Source organism: Pituophis catenifer, unplaced genomic scaffold, assembly GCF_029215685.1.
Source record: "Pituophis catenifer annectens isolate HBS135680 unplaced genomic scaffold, rPitCat1.0.hap2 SCAF_7, whole genome shotgun sequence".
Classification (NCBI taxonomy): Eukaryota; Metazoa; Chordata; class Lepidosauria; order Squamata; family Colubridae; genus Pituophis; species Pituophis catenifer.
The window spans coordinates 7,066,640-7,085,320 of record NW_027256887.1 but is presented as its reverse complement, the minus strand read 5'-3'; the positions used below and the strand labels follow the sequence as shown (position 1 = coordinate 7,085,320).

General features: G+C 46.5%; 1 protein-coding gene across 1 annotated transcript; it reads right to left on the bottom strand.

Moving 5' to 3' along the window:
- Positions 1–2,208: 2,208 nt before the first annotated feature.
- Positions 2,209–13,532, bottom strand: AKAP3 (A-kinase anchoring protein 3). Its single transcript, XM_070947673.1, has 5 exons — positions 13,517–13,532; positions 11,528–11,571; positions 10,553–10,660; positions 3,567–5,648; positions 2,209–2,364 (listed from the first exon to the last, which is right to left on the bottom strand). Exons 1-5 carry the CDS (start codon positions 13,530–13,532, stop codon positions 2,209–2,211), a joined length of 2,406 nt encoding a protein of 801 aa, XP_070803774.1.
- Between the last annotated feature and the right edge of the window lie 5,149 nt (positions 13,533–18,681).

The following is an 18,681-nucleotide window of genomic DNA, read 5'->3' as shown; positions in this document are numbered from 1 at the left end:
TATTTTTTTTGGACAAGTATACCCAATAAATCTACGAACTCTGAAATATGTAACAAGAACTGGACACTTATCATTTATTAAGTGAGGTGATTGATTTCCTTATGGAAAATAGTCAATTTTCAGAGGATGAGGAGAGGCTGAAGCTCACGCCAATGTCTTTCAACAAGTCCTGTCTTCTGATGTAAACAACGCAACTAAACACTACTCAGATGGGGCTGTCGACGTATGAACAAGTGAAAAAAGCCATGGTCAAAACTGAGCTTTTTATGGAGTTAAGAGATTGTAGTGCTTAACATTAGCAGTTCGAAAGCACAGAAAAAATGCAAGTAGAAAAATAGGGACCACCTTTGGTGGGAAGGTAACAGCACTCTGTGTGCCTTTGGCGTTGAGTCATGCTGGCCACCTGACCACAGAGACGTCTTCGGACAGCGCTGGCTCTTCGGCTTTGAACGGAGATGAGCACCGCCCCCTAGAGTCAGGAACAACGTCTTGCTCCATGCACCGCAAAATAATAAGACCTCCCCGAAAATAAAGCCAAGCACTTATTTTGGGGTTCAAAAAAAATATAAGACAGGGTCTTATTTTCGGGAAAACATGGTAGCTTACAGAGTATATTGTAGAGGCAGATCGTAGAGTCCTCAGTACGATAAGGTTCTATCTATATGTGTGAAACAACAAAGAACATGGAAGAACTGCCATATGTCGTTTTAGGTTTTGAGGGGAGGAGGGGATTTTACACAGTTCACCTCTAATGTGCCAATTATGGCCATTATTGATATTCTAGTCAACACTTATTTGGATTATGTACATGCCGTACATGGAATACCCTTGGAAAACGTTAGAGAGATACAGCTAGTATAAAATTTGGCAGCCTGGGCAGGTAACTCTGTTGATTTGGGAATTGCACAGGATGCCAGTTGAATTTGGGGTGTTATTTTTAGTACCTTTAAGGGCCCACAATGCTCCAGACTGAGTTATCTGAGGGATCAGAGGTGGGTTTCAGCAGGTTCTGATGAGTTCTGGGGAACCGGTAGAGGAAATTTTGAGTAGTTCGGAAAACCGGTAAATACCACCTCTGACTGGCCCCATCCCCATCTATTCTCTGCCTCCCGGTCCCAGCTGATCGGGAGGAAATGGGGATTTTGCAGGAACCTTCCCCTGGAGTGGGAAGGGAATGGAGATTTTGCAGTAACCTTCCCCTGCCACGCCCACCAAGCCACGCCCACAGAACTGGTAGTAAAAAAATTTGAAACCCACCACTGTGAGGGATCACCTTCTTCCACATTCTTCTGCCCATCTGATCAGTTTCTCTAGGTCCATGATGGTGAACCTATGGCATGCATGCCAGAGGTGGCACACAGTGTCCTCTCTGTGGGCATGCGAACCGTCGCCCCAGTCCCGCTCTGCCACACATGTGCACCCTCCCACTGGCCAGCTGGTCTATGGGTCTCTGCCACGCATGCGCAGGGAGCGGGACACATGCGGGAGGGCTGTGCGTGCATGTGGGAGAGCGCTGCGGGGGGGGTGCGGGGGGGGTGCCGCATGCAGGGGACAGGATGCATGTGGGGGCATGCACCCATGCACAGGGGCACATTTACTTAACAACCGTGTTACTAACTGAAAAACTGCCGTGCTTCACTTAATAAGAAAGGTCATAAAATGGGTCATGAAATTCACTTAACAGCTGTCTCGCTTAGCAACATACATCTCAGGATCAATCGTGGTAATAAATTGAGGATTATCTGTAATAGGCGCCCTGGCTGCAATCTCAAAACAGCTGGAGTAGCACTTGAAAGCTGTCGGCATTGACAAAATCCCCATCGGTCAATTGCAAAAGGCAGCTCTCCTCGGAACAGCTTACATCCTGCGACGATCCCTTTAAGACCATCAAAGCATCTACATCTCCCTAGCTCAGGTCCTTGGTAAGGACTCGATAGGTGGACCAAAATGCCAACATCCATTCTAAACATCTGGGTGATTGTGTGATGAACCACAATAATAACAATAACAACAACAACAACAACAGGTCTGGAAATAATACTTCACACCGACACTAAGTATTTCCTTCCTTTATTCATTTCACTGCTCAGCAGGGGTTGGGGGAATCAGTAAAACTCATATCATCTTTGACCAATGAGTGCTGTATCGAGGAAAACTAACGGGGTAAGGAGAGGCCTGCGGTCCCGAAGAACTCGAGAGATGCTGGGCTTACAGGTTCTGAAGCAGCCAATCCAGGACTGGCAACCGCACAAAATTGCCCAGAGCTTCTCCTAGCTGCCTTTCCTTCTCATACTTCAGCACAGATTGCATGACGTCTCCCACGCTGTAGTTTCTCTCCACAGCCACCGTGGAGAGTTGCTGGAGCTGCAGGGGAGGACGAGAGGGTTAGAGGAAAAGGGAAATTGTCAAAGAGGTACAGGTAGTCCTTGATTTACGACCACAATTGAACCCAACATTTCTGTTGTTAAGTGAGACATTTGTTAAGGGCTCCAGCGCCATGCTGGTGCCGGAAGAAGAAGTGGGCTGGCAGTCACACGGGGTCTTGCTGGATGGGGCTGTTGGAGCTGTCGCCGTGAGGTGAGGCAGTTGTTAGGGTGTGGATAGTCAGGCTGTGGGAGCCCTGAGGTAAACTGGTGCGGGGCGCGTGGGACAGCTAAAAAAAAAAGACATCCACCAAAAGTAAGCCCTAGTGCTTATTTTGTAGCCCAAAAGAAAATAAGACCGGGTCTTATTTTCGGGGAAACATGGTACTTGCAGTCAAGACTGATTTGCACTTTCACCTACATTTGTCCTCTGCTCGCAGCTTGACAATAAAAGGGAGGGGGTGGATAGAATGCAGGGGTGGGAGAATGATATTCAAGCATCCATCAGCTTCCATGAGACATTGCTGGCATCTTAAGGACACATCGAGCAGATGTCCCCGGTGTGGCTGGCTGTTTCCCACAACAAAATGAACAGAAGAGATTAGCGGACATTTTGGACTGTGGGTGGCCGGTAGGGAAAGGGGTGGATTAACTATGCTTGCTTTTGTGCGGGAAATCCAGAACTGGTTCCACTTCTATGCCAGTGTGGATTATTTAATAAAGTTTTATACTCTTGCTAAAATAATACCCTGTGGACCGGTGGCCTAGAGGTGGAGCTCTCGCCTCACAGTCAGGAGGCTGTGAGTTCGATCCTAGGTAGAGGCAGATATTTCTCTTTCTGGGCACACTGAGAATGTATCTGCTGAACAAAACTCCGCATTGGTGACAGGAAGAGCATCCGGCAGTTCAAACACTCTGCTAGCTCCATTCAGTTGCCCAGACTCCACCCTGCAGGGGATTATGGGGTCATTAAATGAAGATGATGAGATGACTCTTGGTAAAATAATGTCCCAGGAATCCCTTTTTCTGGATTCGCTAACTGGACGGTTGATGTATGTGCATGCTTTCATGGACTACCTGTGTACGATTATAAACAGGAACAGAAAAAATGTTTCTGCTGCTTCAAACATGAACAGAACCATCCAATTTTTATCTTCTCCTCGCACGCTATTTCCCACACCCTCCCGGCACTTCCAATTGTACCTTGTTCAGGGTTTCTTCATCATCATCCATGAAGTACAACATTGGGACGTTCAACTGAGAGGCTGCCACCCATTGGAGAATGGCTTGGAGTTGCTTGTTGTGAACGTTTTCCGGAGCGCTCTGGTTAGCTACAACCACCTTACGTCCGGTAGGCGTGTCTTCTCCGGATTCTGCTCTGCTTTCCGCATTTCCTGAGCTCTTTGAATAGAAACCTCCACCCATCTCCTCTCCATCTCCGAGTTCTCCAAGTCCCGACTCAGGATTGCTGTATTTGGCGATCATCAGACACAGCTTGGTCACCGTATCGACCAGTTTGTCAACGAAAGGTCCGCTCCCTCCTTCTTTCTTGGCATCGCACTGGTCCAGAATCATTTTGGTGAGTCCGGCTATAGCATCTTCGTAAGAATGGTCCATATCGCATTGTCCTGGAGGACCTAGGCCTAGGCCTTCAGGAGCCTTGAAAGCATTCTGGATTGCTTCATCGGGCATCAATGTCCCTGTATTTCCTCCTAACTTGTTGACGGTCTCGTTGATGAGCTTCTGGATCAGCATGACTACCACGCTTGACATATCGTTTTCTGCGTTCATCCCTAACTGCTCATCCTCACATTGCTTCAAAGTGTCGGATAGTTTTAAAGAGCCAAGGCCTTTATCTTGGGCCAAAAAGCCCAGGCTGCCAGTTGCCTTGCTGGATCGGCCCCCTTCCACTGCATCCTTCATGGCGTTCTCCTGCTGCACCAGATGATATTGTATCAGCAATAACGCGGTCACAATCAGGTCTCTCGCCCAAGAATCGGTGGTAAGATTAGAAAGGTCTGGAACTTCTTGGGTTGGCATAGGCTTGGCGGGCATTGGGATTGCCCCTGTAGTGTCCTGATGTTGCTTCTGATGCCACATGTTGAGACCTTCTTTGATGATGTGATTGCCGACCGTTTCCGCGCAGGTCATTTCCTTATCTTTCATGGTTTCCGTTTTTGCCGCCGAGAACCTCATGTTCTGAGTCTTGGTGTCGGTGCCCTGGCCGGTTTTGATGGTAGTAAAGGCCATGCTCTGAGATTTGGCTTTCTCGCTGAACTGCTTTTGCACAATCAGAGCGTTGTGCAGGCGGTTCAGCATGGCTTGCACAATCTCGGAGGCCTTTTGGCTGCCTTGCGTGAAGAGGCTTCGCTTCACGGCGGAAACAAAGTCAGAATCGGTCATGAGAGTCCCAGTAACATCGTGTAAGTTCTTCATGCAGGAGTCAATCAGGTCGGAAACCACTTCCTTGGAGTGCTTCAGCAGGACCTTCTTCAACACGGCGCACGCGATGTTGGAATCGTTGACTTTGACTTTCATCGTCTTCATCACGGAGACCATCATGTCCGAAACCACGTTATTGGCGTAAACCAGGATCCCTTTGCTCAGCGAGTTGTTGTATTCATCAGGCCCAAAGCGCTTCCGATGATGGAAGCCTCTGGCCTCGTCCCTTTGAGGCTCGCTTTTATTGGGCACTTCCGTGTTTTCCTCTTTGTAGTAAATGGTGGTTTTCTTCTTGGTGGCGGGGCTTTCTTCGTATCTGCACTCGCACGTCCTGGTAGCGATGTGCTTGGTATCCTCGGTCCCCACCCCAATGGATCGGTGGCCGTGGTCTCCAGCAGCGGCATACAGCGTGTTGTGTATGCAGGTGGGGGTGCTTTCCGAGCGGTCGTTCATCTCCTTGCGTGCCATCGCGATGGCAAGGTTGGAAAGTCTGTTGCAGTAAAAAGAGACTTCATCCGGGTCGGGATTGGGGTTCGGGGAAGAGGACCCCTCGCTTTCTTCATCCTTGGCTTCCTTCTGACAACCGGCCTTCATGCTTACGTGGAAGTTGGGAGACACCCTGTTGGAGCTGACATTCAGACTGAATTCTTCGTCGCAGGTATTGTAGGGCGCCGGAGAACGGACGTTGCGCTTGGGCATGGTTTGACGTCCGTCGGACGGGTCTCTTGTCCTCGCCCTTCTGGCATTGTTACTGGCGTTCAACACATCCTGGACGCCAACGTCAGACTTCTCCAGATCTTGCCGGAGTCTGCTCAGGACCTTGAGGGGATCAGAGGAAGGTTGCTGGAAAAGCTTAGCAGAGTCAGTCTAAGAAATGGAATAAAGGACTTTTTTTTTTCATAACAAATCCCTCCCCGTCATCTCCTTGTATGGAAGTGGCACCCAGTGTTTGGTAGGTGAGAAGTCATTCATTGCCTACCCTGGATAAAGTTTCAAGGGATGTCACTTTGTCTGGGAAAATTAGCAGCTATCTTAAACTGCTGCTCTAAGTACACACAGAATTGAATATACTGTACAACTAGCGGTACTAGGGAACACAATTGTTCTTTGATTTTGGACAGTAGGCAAGGAACGGCTGCTTGCATACCTCCTATCAGGGGTGAAAACCAGCAGCTTCTGACAGGTTCTGGAGAACCGGAAGCGGAAATTTTGAGCACTTTGGAGAACCGGCAAATACCACCTCTGGCTGGCCCCAGAGTGGGGAGGGAATGGGAATTTTGTAGTAGCCTTATCCTGGAGTGGGGTGGGAATGGAGATTTTGCAGTATCCTTCCCCTGGAGTGGGGTGAGAATGGGGATTTTGTAGTATCCTTCCCCTGGACAGGGGTGGGAATGGAGATTTTGCAATATCCTTCCCCTGCCATGCCTATCAAGCCACGCCCACAGAACCGGTAATAAAAAAATTTGGATTTCACCACTGCCTCCTATCAACAATGGTTTGGGCCAAGAAAGCTAGCACAAACTTGGAAAGAAGGAAGGAAGGAAGGAAGGAAGGAAGGAAGGAAGGAAGGAAGGAAGGAAGGAAGGAAACAGCATTGGTCGCATTGGTGGATGATCTCTGGAGGGCTCGGGGTAGGGGTTATTCCTCTATCCTGGTCCTGTTAGATCTCTCAGCGGCTTTTGATACCATCGACCATGGTATCATGTTGCGCCAGCTGGAGGGATTGGGAGTGGGGGGCACCGTTTTGCGGTGGTTCTCCTCCTATCTCTCCAGAAGAAGAAGAAGAAGAAGAAGAAGAAGAAGAAGAAGAAGAAGAAGAAGAAGAAGAAGAAGAAGAAGAAGAAGAAGAAGAAGAAGAAGAAGAAGAAGAAGAAGAAGAAGAAGAAGAAGAGAGGCGGAGGGGAGGGGGAGCAGGAAAGAAAGAAGAGGAGGAAGGGGAGGAGGAGGAGAAGAGGAGAAGGAGGAGGAAGGTGGTGGAGGAGGGGAAAGAAATAAGAGGAGGAGGAAGGGGGAGAAGAGGAGGAGGAGGAAAGAGAAGGGGAAAGAGAAGGAGAAGGAGAAGGAGAAGGAGAAAGAGAAGAAGAAGAAGAAGAAGAAGAAGAAGAAGAAGAAGAAGAAGAAGAAGAAGAAGAAGAAGAAGAAGAAGAAGAAGAAGAAGAAGAAGAAGAAGAAGAAGAGAGGAGGAGGGGAGGGGGAGCAGGAAAGAAAGAAGAGGAGGGGGAGAAGAGGAGGAAGGGGGGAGGAGGAGGAGGAGAAGAGGAGGAGGAGGAGGAGGAGGGAGGAGGAGGGGGAACGGGAAAGAAATAAGAGGAGGAGGAAGGGGGAGAAGAGGAGGAGGAGGAGGAAAGAGAAGGGAAAGAGAAGGAGAAGGAGAAGAAGAAGAAAAAGAAAGGAAGGAAGGAAGGAAGGAAGGAAGGAAGGAAGGAAGGAAGGAAGGAAGGAAGAAAGAAAGAAAGAAAGAAGCGGCTGGCTATGCAATGTCCTACTGTAGAGCAATAACCCAAAACACACTTGAGAAAGCTTTCCAGCTACATCTCAGCACAATCAAAAATGTCCTAGAAATCTCTCTCTTTTCTGTAAATGCCCTTTCTTCTTTCAAAATGTCAGATGTTCTGGTATTTACTGGTTACTTTAGATAGATGCAAACATGTCTCCCCACCCCCACCCCCAACTCCCCAATCCCCAAGCGCTCTCCTCCACTGCCATTCTGTTTTCTCTTCCTCTGCAAAACATCCCAGATGGCAATCTATTCCATGCCACAGGCTTGTAGAGCAGGGGTGAAATGCTCCGGGATCGGACCGGATCGCCTGATCCGGTAGTGATCTTGGCCGGTGGTTTGGCGATCGGGTAGTGATGGCAGAACGAAGCTCCGCCCACCCACCTGGGTGTCATTACTTCCTGGTTTTAACCAGGAAGTAATGTGTTTTTTACCTTCTGAGCATGCGCAGAAGATTTTGCGCGTGCACAGAAGGTCTGCGCACACGGCGCGTGCACTTCTGAACCAGTAAGGAAGGTAAGTAGATTTCACCCCTGTTGCAGAGGGGGAGTTTTGAACAGACTCAAGCTGTGACTACGGTTCCATGAGATTTGAGAGAGCAAGCAGGTTAGATCCCCGGTCTCCTGTTTCGGCTTTTACAGATCATGCCATCAATCACCGTTTGCTGCTTTCCAAGCAAACGATGGTTCGACGGATGTCAGATCCGTATATCTGCCATTCTTCAGGGGAAGTGGTTTTTTTTTAATTACTTTCTTTACTTATTACTCTCTTTCCTACCGTGTTTCCCCGAAAATAAGTCCCTGTCTTATATTTTTTTGAACCCTGAAATAAGCGCTTGGCCTTATTGCCATGCGCTCAAAAGCCCGATTGGGCTTATTATCAGGGGATGTCTTATTTTGGGGGAAACAGGGTATATATCCTATATCTTGCAATTTGTTGATTTATAACTTCTAGCCTGGTGCCTAAACGCGCTGGCATTTTCGCACCTTTTGGGGCATGTAAAGATGACCCTGAGAAAGTTCCCTTATCTTTTTTCCAGAGCGACAGGTACAATAACATCTTTGCACCTGCGGATTGGCTGAATCCACACTGGACTGTTGGGAGGGGTTTTTAATTCCTTTATTCCAGGGGTCAGCAACCTGTGGCTCAGGAGCCGCATGCGGCTCTTTGGGCTCACTGCTGTGGCTCCCTGTCAGGTGATCCCACCATTGGCTGGCCCCGCCCCTCGCCCTCCCCTCCCAGTCACTCCTCGCCCGGCCTGAGAAGGTAAGGGCGATGGCGGGGGATGGAGAAGTAGCCAGGGCAGAGACAGAGAGATACAGAGAGAGAGGGAGAGAGAGAGACATAGAGAGATACAGAGAGAGTGGGAGGGAGAGAGGGGAGAGAGAGATATGTCAAAAAGATTTTGTGGTTCCCAGTGTTTTCTGCCCTAATGACCGGCTGGGTAGGCATGGCTGGGGGGGGGGGTCATGTGACTGGTAGAAGTAAGTGATATCGAGTTGGCCACACCCACTCAGCTTTTGTGGCTCTCGGTGTTTTCTTTTCTGTGGGAAACGGGTCCAAATGGCTCTTTAAGTATTTAAGGTTGCAGACCCCTGCTTTACTCTAACTGTATGGCCTGAAAGTCCTTCAGAGCCTGCTTTCTTTTCGCCCTGCTATCACCTCTATTCAATAAAAGATTCCTTGTGAAATGCCAAGTTTCAAGAATCTTTACTTTCTTGAATAAGGGGGAAGAGGCCGGGCCTTACACTTGTGGACCTGGTGCACAGTATCACACCTTGCTTTGATGCGCTCAAGAAAATGAGATAGCGGGATGAGCAACCTATCAAAATTACCCCTTCCCCAAGTCTCATCCCGGTATCAACATCATGAATGGTTGGATAGTTTCATCCTGAGGACTGCAGGGACATTCCTGATGAGATTTAAGGGCTTTGTGGACAAGACTGACTTCTGATCATTCCCCAGGGCTGATATTCCCCAAGCCAGATTCCTCATCCTACCCCAAGAACCACAAAGGAGGTTTCTGGCCTTCATCTGAAAACAAGAGGCAGGAAAATATTTCTGAACAGAAAAAAATAATGTTATGCTGTGCAACGTGCCAAGATACCTTGTCAAATCCCAAATATGAAAACTGTGGCCAACCTAGTAGATATTTAAAAATCCAGTCCCAGGCACATCGTTTCTTTCACTCTAGATCGGGGTGTCAAACTCAAGGCCTCGGAGGCTGGAACTGGCCCACAGGGTGCTTAGATCTGACCCGTGGGGCCACCCTGGAAACAGTGAAGGACCGGCCCACGGTGCCTCTGCCAGTAAAAATGGAGCTTGGGAGGGCTGCGTGAGGCCCTCCTGAGCTCCGTTTTCGCTGGCAGAGGGTTGCAGGAGGCTGTCGCAGCTGAAAATGGAGCTTGCAAGAGCCGTGGATGGCACTCCTGACTCAGTTTTCGCTGGCAGAGGGTTGCAGGAGGCTGTCGCAGCTGCAAATGGAGCTCGCAAGAGCCGTGGACGGCACTCCCGACTCAGTTTTCGCTGGCAGAGGGTTGCAGGAGGCTGTCGCAGCTGAAAATGGAGCTCGCAAGAGCCGTGGACGGCACTCCCGACTCAATTTTCGCTGGCAGAGGGTTGCAGGAGGCTGTCACAGCTGCAAATGGAGCTCGCAAGAGCCGTGGACGGCACTCCCGACTCAGTTTTCGCTGGCAGAGGGTTGCAGGAGGCTGTCGCAGCTGAAAATGGAGCTCGCAAGAGCCGTGGACGGCACTCCCGACTCAGTTTTCGCTGGCAGAGGGTTGCAGGAGGCTGTCACAGCTGAAAATGGAGCTCGCAAGAGCCGTGGACGGCACTCCCGACTCAGTTTTCGCTGGCAGAGGGTTGCAGGAGGCTGTCGCAGCTGAAAATGGAGCTCGCAAGAGCCGTGGACGGCACTCCCGACTCAGTTTTCGCTGCCAGAGGGTTGCAGGAGGCTGTTGCAGCTGAAAACAGAGCTTGGGAGCCCATTTTCGCTGGCAGAGAACTCGGGCCACCACAGGTGCCTCTGACACAAGTGATGTCGAGTTGGCCATGCCCACCCTGGGCCCCTGAGAACAAATGCAACCCTGATGCGGCCCTCAATGAAATCGAGTTTGACACCCCTGCTCTAGACCCTACTGACTGAAGAATTTATTTGTAGCCAGCGGAACAAGCTGTTATGTCTTCCTGGACCTCCCAATCTGTTGTGCCACCAAGCCTGCTGGCAGAACACAAGCTGTGTCCTTACCGTCCAGTTCTGTTGCTCCTTCTCCTCCTCCTTCTCCTCACTGGCTGTGTAACGCTCAACTTTACACAATCCACTCTGACTCTGTAACCAGTCAATGTTCTCTGACATCTGAGGGGAGAAGAAATGACAGCTAACGTGAAGACTGGCTGTTTCACCTTGATCCAGAGATTGGATTCAGCAGGTTCTGACCAGTTCTGAAGAACCGGGTAGCGGAAATTTTGAGTAATTTGGAGAACCGGTAAATACCACCTCTGACTGGCCCCGCCCCAAGGGGTGGGTTCTAAAATTTTTTTACTACCGGTTCTGTGGGCGTGGCTTATTTTGTGGGTGTGGCTTGGAGGTCATGTGACTAGGTGGGTGTGGCTAGCTGGTCAGAGTCATTTCTGGAAGGTCCTCGCACTTACGACCAGTCCTCGCACTTACGACCCGACTCATTTGTTTGCTTTTAACACTGATCAGCTTTGAAGCCACGCGGCAAGAGTTTAAACAGATTTTTTCCCTCTAGTCATCAGCTGGGACTCAGGAGGCAGCAATAGATTGGGGGTGGGACCAAATAAAAGGTAAGAATAACGTGGGGGGGGTGGGGGGTGGGAGGGCGGGGGGGGAGAACCGGTTTGGTGATGTCATATCGTCACTGCCACCGGCTCGGCCGAACTGGACTGAACCGGGAGGAACCCACCACTGTCCCGCCCCCATCTATTCTCTGCCTCCCGAGTCGCAGCTGATCAGGAGAAAATGGGGATTTTGCAGTAACCTTCCCCTGCCATGGCTACCAAGTCACGCCCACCAAGCCATGCCACGCCCACCAAGCCATGCCCACAGAACCGGTAGTAAACAATTTTGAATCCCACCACTGCCTTGACTGTGTTGAGCTAGGCACTTTCTTTTCCCATGCTGCACAACAACAACAATTGAAGGGGAAACTAAAAAAAAATATTGAAGGGGAAAAAGAAAAAAAAAAGCTTTGGCACTTACCAGTTTTTTACGGCCACGAGTGGGGCTGCCGGTGTCTTCTGCTTCTGCAGGAGCACAGAAGGTGATACAGTTTTAGCAGAGAAATCCAACTTTGGGGCAAGCTATATGTTTCCTTCTCTGCTGCCACGAAATGCGAGATAGCTAAGCTGCCTTTGGGGTTTTCTCCACTACGAAGCCTTGAAATGTTCGGCGTCACAACTGTAAAGCCTCCTGGGATTCTCGGTCATTCAGATCTTGGTTGTCCCAAAGGTGCTTTTTCAAGAGGCAACTGGATTTCCTTGTTTTTCTTTGAAGAGGTTTTGCTTCCTATCAGTGGTGGGATTCAGCCAGTTCGCACCACTTCGGGAGAACCGGTTGTTAACTTTCTGAGCAGTTTGGCAAACTGGTTGTTGGAATAAATCATTAGGGCAGAGAACCGGCTGTTAAATTACTTGACTCCCACCACTGCTTCCCATCCAAGAAGCTTCTTCAGTTCTAACTTCTGATTTCTCCAGAACTGAAGAACCTTCTTGGATGAGAAGTGAAACCTCTTCAAAGAAAAACAAGGAAGTCCAGTTGCCTCTTGAAAAAGCACCTTGGGGGACTCATTCTCTTGCATGTTCTCCAGAAATTATCCAAGGAGGCCCCACAGGTTCTGTTGTTTGTTTATTTGTGTCAGAAGCATCACAATTAAAACAAGGCCTACAACCGGTGTATGACACGGAGGTAAAGGTAAAGGAATCCCTGTGGATTTTACTCCCCTAATTGTTGCCGACTCATCTCTCTTTCAAGGCCATTGAGCCAGCGCTGTCAGAAGACATTTCTGTGGTCATGTGGCCAACATGATATCATGAAACACTGTTATCTTCCCACTGAAGTGGTACCTATTTATCTACTCACATTTGTATGCTTTTGTACTGCTAGGTTGGCAGGAGTTGAGGCAAAGGTGGGAGCTCACCCTGTCACATGGCGCTCGGGTCTCGAACCTGGGCTGCTGGCTTTCCAGCCGACAAGACCAGGGTCTTAACCGCTGAGCATTAAGAAGAGATTGGACAGCCATCAGGAATGGGTTATGTTTGACCTCAGGGGTGGGGAGTGGGATGGGCATGGCGAGGGTGGGCGTGGCCATCTTGACGTCACTCACTTTGGGGGGCGCCTGTGGTGGCCCAAATGCTCTGCCAGCAAAAATGGGCTCCCAAGCTCTGTTTTGGGCTGCGATGGCCTCCTGAAACCTTCTGCCAGTGAAAATGGAGCTCGGGAGGGCATTGCAAGAACTCCATTTTCATTGGCAGAGGCAACATGGGCCAGTCCTTTGCTGTATCCAGGGTGGCCCCACGGGGCTGGATCTAAGCCAGCTCCAGCTCCCGGGCCTTGAGTTGGACACCCCTGGTATAGGGCCTCCTGTTTGAGCAGACCTCCAAGATCCCTACCAAATCTATTATTCAGTATGAATGGATAGCATCATCACCAAGCAGAATGTAAAAAAGGGAAGGGCATTAAGGGTTAGCAAAATAAGTGAATCCTAGCTGCTTTAACATGCACATTTAGTGCAGTTTTGCTGCGTCAGCAACAATAGACCCTCTAAGAATTAATACCGTGTTTCCCCGAAAATAAGACCCTGTCTTATATTTTTTTGAACCCCGAAATAAGCACTTGGTCTTATTTTCGGGGAGGTCTTATTATTTTAGGGCGCATGGAGCAAGGCGGGGCTCCTCATGCAGTCTTACCCGATTTCCAGCTCTGTTTCCCTAACCCTAACCAGAGGAAATGGCGGGGACCGGCTGGGCATGAATTTAAATTTTTGGGAGGGCTTATTTTTGGGGGCGGACTTATTTTAGCACATGCACTCAAAAGCCCGATTGGGCTTATTATCAAGAGATGTCTTATTTTCAGGGAAACAGGGTAATTGATTAATTAAACAAGGCGGCTTGAGAGAAATGTGTACTTGGGGAGACAATCATCTGAATCTGGAAGTAGGGTACCAACTGATGGTCTGAGGGATGTTCTCACCTGCTACAATTTCCATCACTTCCTGCTGAGGAGGCTGGTAAGGAAGGTCTACTGTCCTTCCCTCCCTGCGTACCAAAAACAAGGACATATTAAAACCAAGACTCCCCAAAAATAAGAGGACAATAAAAAAAAACACCACCCCAATCAGATCCTAAAGGTTTACAAGATTTAGACTTCCTTTGGTGGCCCATCCCTTAAGGTAGAGACAGTTTGGTCTCTGGAGCTTACGCGTCTTGGCCTGCGGTGATCATAGAACGGAGAAACGTGGCCTACCTTTAGAACATCAATGTGAGGACTCACAAAGAGTTCCCCAAAAGCAGGCTTTTAGGCCAAACTTCCAGGATGTTCCTCAAAGGCTCCCCACACTGTGGCCTCCTCTCTCATCCTCTCCTTGTCAGAATGGACCTTGGAGTCACAATGCCCAGGTCACTCTGCTGTTTCCATGGCAATCATCAACACCATCAGAAGGAGGCTCAGCAGTTAGTCAAAGCTTGGGAGGAAACTGGTGCAATGACAAAAATGTTGAGGATCAGTCCCTGGTGCATTTATGGTCGGGTTTTAGGGGGATTAAATTAGGGTCAGCGATGCTTCTTCTTTGTTTAAAGATGATACTGGATACTGGATATTTCTTCCTGTAAACTGAAGTGTGGCTGAACGTTGCAATAGATCCAGGATGGACATGGCTCCTTCATCAATTATTTTCCAGATGGTGGGCAGTAGCCTTTTGGAGAACTTTTTGATGAGAGAGGGAGAAAGGGAGGGAGAGAGAGAGATATGGATGGGTAGGTAGGTAGGATAGATAGATAGATGATAGATAGGTAGGTAGGTAGGTAGGTAGGTAGGTAGATAGATAGATAGATAGATAGATAGATAGATAGATAGATAGATTAGAGAGAGAGAGAGATGATAGATGGGTGGGTAGGTAGATGGATGGATGTAGAGAGATATAGAGATAGAAATAGATAGATAGATGATATATAGATAGATAGAGAAAGAGAGAGAGAGAGAGAGAGAGATAGATAGATAGATAGATAGATAGATAGATAGATAGATAGAGATGAGATAGATGATAGATAGATAGATAGATAGATAGATAGATAGATAGATAGATGATAGATTAGAGAGAGAGATGGCTGATAGATGGATGGGTCGATGGATTGATGGATGGATCGATGGATGGATCAATAGATGATAGATGGATGGATGGATGGATGGATGGATGGATGGATGGATGGATCAATAGATGATAGATGGGTGGGTAGGTGGATGGATGGATGGATGGAGAGGGATATAGAGAGATAGAAATAGATAGATAGATAGATAGATAGATAGATAGATAGATAGATAGATGATAGATAGATAGATAAATAGATAGACAGATAATACATAAATGATAGAGAAATAAATGGAGAGATAGAAAGAGAAATTAGATAGACAGATAATAGACAAGAGATAGATGATAGAGAGATAGATGGAGTGATATAGAGATAGATAATAGAGATTATATATATATATAGGTATATATATCCCTGCAAAATTGAAATTTAATTATATTTATTATTATATATACAACCTGAAATCACAGCTTTTCTTTTCTTTTTTCTTTAGCTGATGTTGGCTCTCATTCACAGCACGTTCTTCCCCAGAACCTAGGATGTATCGACACAGTATATATGAAGATCGAAGTAGCGTGGCTTTTTCTAATTTAACAGATGGAAATTTTGTCAGTGTTCAGATTTTCTGATGTTTAGACTGGATTTGGCATTTTTATCCACCTATAAAGTCCTTCCAAAGGACTTGAGATAGGCAGAGGTGGATGTTTCGTGATGTCAGAGGTCTCGTTGCAGGATGTAAGCTGTTCCAAGTAAAGCTGCCTTTTGCAATTGACCAATGGGGATTTTGTCAATGCCGATGGAGTTCAAGTTGTGTTCCAGATATTTTGGGATTACATCCAAGATACCTATTCTTATTGGTACCACCTTTGCTTTCCTTTGCCGCAGTTATTCTACTTCTATTTTCAGTTTTGTGTGTGTGTGACTTTCTCCAATTCTTTTTCTTCTATTCTGATGTCTCCAGATACTACTGATATTGTATTATTAAATCTATGGAAACAGAGGAAGCTCCCAGTACGGATGACTATTTTATTGATTCCTAGATGACTTTCTGCTCCTATATTGTTGGAGGATTTCAATGATTAATTAAAAATATTTTCCAGCTTCCTTGAATAATGCTTTTGTAGCAGTGTTTTTTCATAGATCAAAGGTTTTGCTGATTGTGCAAGCTATTGTATGATTTCAGTACTAAATGTAGACTAGATAGTATTAGTTTCAATTGTCTACTCTTAGAAGCGACTTCTTCACAACAATTATTTAACAATTGTTAAATAATTCAACAATTTGAACAATATTCAACAATTTATTATTATTATTATTTATTATTATTATTATTTATTAATTTGATTTATATGCCGCCCTTCTCCGGAGACTCAGGGCGGCTTACAATGCTTTAAGCAATAGCCTTCATTCTTTTGTATATTTTATACAAAGTCAGCTTATTGCCCCCACAAACTGGGTCCTCATTTCACCTACCTTAGAAAGGATGGAAGGCTGAGTCAACCTTGAGCCTTGGAGAGATTCGAACCAGCAGAAATTGCAGGCAGCTGTGTTAATAACAGGGTGCACTAAACCCCTGTACTATTTATAATTGTATACATAATTGTGTATAATTGTATACGCAATTGTGTATAATTGTATACACAATTATAAATTTACCTCTTTCTCTAAACTTATAACATGTCACTTTTCTTTCTATAATATATCCCTTCTAATCATCAAAACTATAATTCATAAATTCATCTTTTCTGCTTTCCACAAAAAGTCCTTAAGGAGTTTCCAGATAGCATTAGACATAGATATTGTCATTTCTCTAATCAATGAAATCAGGTTGGCCTTCCCAACAAGTTCCATCATTTGCATCAATCATTCTTCCATCTTAAGTATTGCAAAATCTTTACATCTTTCAGTAGTCTTTCAGAAGACTTCAGAAATCTTTAGGTTTCCTGTTGCACTTGTTGGGAGTCCCAACAAGTGCAACAGAGAATCTCTACAGACTTTTAGCTATACAATTTGGGATGAACAACCCTGAATGGTGTGGGAGTAAGAATGGATTTCCAGAGGAAAAATTGCAGAGTACAGGAACCAGGTACAGGTACAACAAGTACAACAACTCAGGTAACTCTGAGGACACAGATAAACCTCCAAGTACTCTAAAAGACCCTCTAAAGAGGAGTCAGCAACCTTAAACACTCAAAGAGCCACAAAGGCAGGGGTGAAATGCTCCTGGTTTGGACCAGATTGCCCGATCCAGTAGCGATGGTGGCGGGTGGTTCGGAGAACCGGTAGCAAAAATCCCTGCGCCCCCCTCCCCATGCCCAGCTGAGCCGCACAATCATCAGAGGCTTTTTTTTTTTTTACTTTTAAAAGCATTTTTTCTATAACCTCTTCCGACGAAAAAATGCTTTTAAAAGTTAAAAAAAAAGCCTCTGATGATCGCGCAGCTCAGCTGGGATCCTCAGAGGCTTTTCAAAGCATTTTTTTCTGCAACCTCTTGGCAGAAGAGGTGGTTAAAAAAATGCTTTGAAAAGTCTCTGAGGATCCCAGCTGAGTTGCCTGATTGGCAGAGAGGTATTTTTTAAAAAGCCTCTCTGACGATCCCAGCTGAGTTGCCTGATCGGCAGAGGCTTTTCAAAGGATTAGAAAAAATGCTTTGAAAAGTTTAAAAAAAAAAAAAAAGTTGGCCACGTCCACCCAGTCACATTACCACCACCACCACCAAGCCACGCCCACAGAACCAGTAGTAACAAATTTTACATTTCACCCCTGCACAAAGGTCCTAACCGGAAGCCCCCGTTCAATCCTGGAGCCGACTGGAAGTCCGGTTCCCCCACCATAGAGTCGCCTCCTAGCTCAGCATCCTTTTTCCTCTACCTGTCCTAACCAAAAGCCCTATCAATTGTGGAGCCATCAGCAACAGGGAGCCGCAGCAGAGGGATGAAAGAGCCACATGCAGCTCCAGAGCCGCAGGTTGCTGACCCCTGCTCTAAAGGATGCAAATGACCAAGACCCTCTAAAAGGATGCAATGACCAGCTGTCTGCAAGGAATATAAATCCTTCCATTCCCCACTATTCTGTCAGAGTTGAAGAAGCTTCTTGAATGAGAAGCAAAACGTCTTCAAATAAAAAACAAGAAAGTCCAGTTGCCTCCTGAAAAAAGCACCTCTAGGACAACCATGACCTGGATGACTGAGAATCTCTAGAGACTTTTACTCACTTGTTGGGAGTTTTTGTGTAATCTCATCTGACGCTTCCATTTGAAATTCCAATTCCCCGTTTAAAACAATTTTTAGAATTTTTCTCACCTTCTGGGCAGAATTCAGTCAAAACTCTGCTGTTTAAACGTAAAAATAATGCCTTCTGATTTATCTCGTCAAAACGGAATTTTTTTGTTTTAAGCTGTCAAAAAAGAATCACTGCTCTTTTCTCATATACAAGATTCTAATAGGAATTTATTTAAGAACAATTAAATGTGTATTATCAATCTTTAAACACAGGCACCCCGAGTTTGCCTGGAGCTAAAGGCCTAATTGGTAAATCTGAGAGAGAAAACAATTTTACCTTTCCAAAGGGGCTTTTTTGCCCACACAAAAATGTGAATCACAAAATAATTCAGGCAAAGCAAAAAAAGATTTATTAGGGGGAGGTCAAATCTTTTTACATGGTGCAGAAACAAATGATACATACATTCGGTGTATGTGATGTGTCAGAAAGCAACAAATCAAACAGTAAGACATAAATTAGATGTGAAAATGAAATAATAGTGATCCTAAAATAACATTGCACAAGCGGCAAATTCACCAATTATATCATCCCCTTCCCTGTAGAATTTGCATCTTTCTTAATACAGGTAGTCCTCGACTTAACAACCGTTTGTTTAGTGACCATTCGAAGTTACAATAGCACTGAAAAAAAATGTGACTTGCGATCATTTTTCACACTTATGACTGCTGGCAGCATTTCCATGGTCACATGATCAAAATTCCTCATGCTTGGCAACTAACCTGCATTTATGACAGTTGAACTATTCTGGGCTCGTGTAATCAACATTTG

What these genes read in the sequence shown, in the direction of transcription:
- AKAP3 (XM_070947673.1), bottom strand. An exon ending in AGGAGCAACAGAACTGGACG is followed by an intron (nt 5,649 to 10,552) that starts GTAAGGACACAG and finishes AAGCTTTTCCAG; the next exon opens with CAACCTTCCTCTGATCCCCT. An exon ending in ATGAAGAAACCCTGAACAAG is followed by an intron (nt 2,365 to 3,566) that starts GTACAATTGGAA and finishes CCTCCCCTGCAG; the next exon opens with CTCCAGCAACTCTCCACGGT.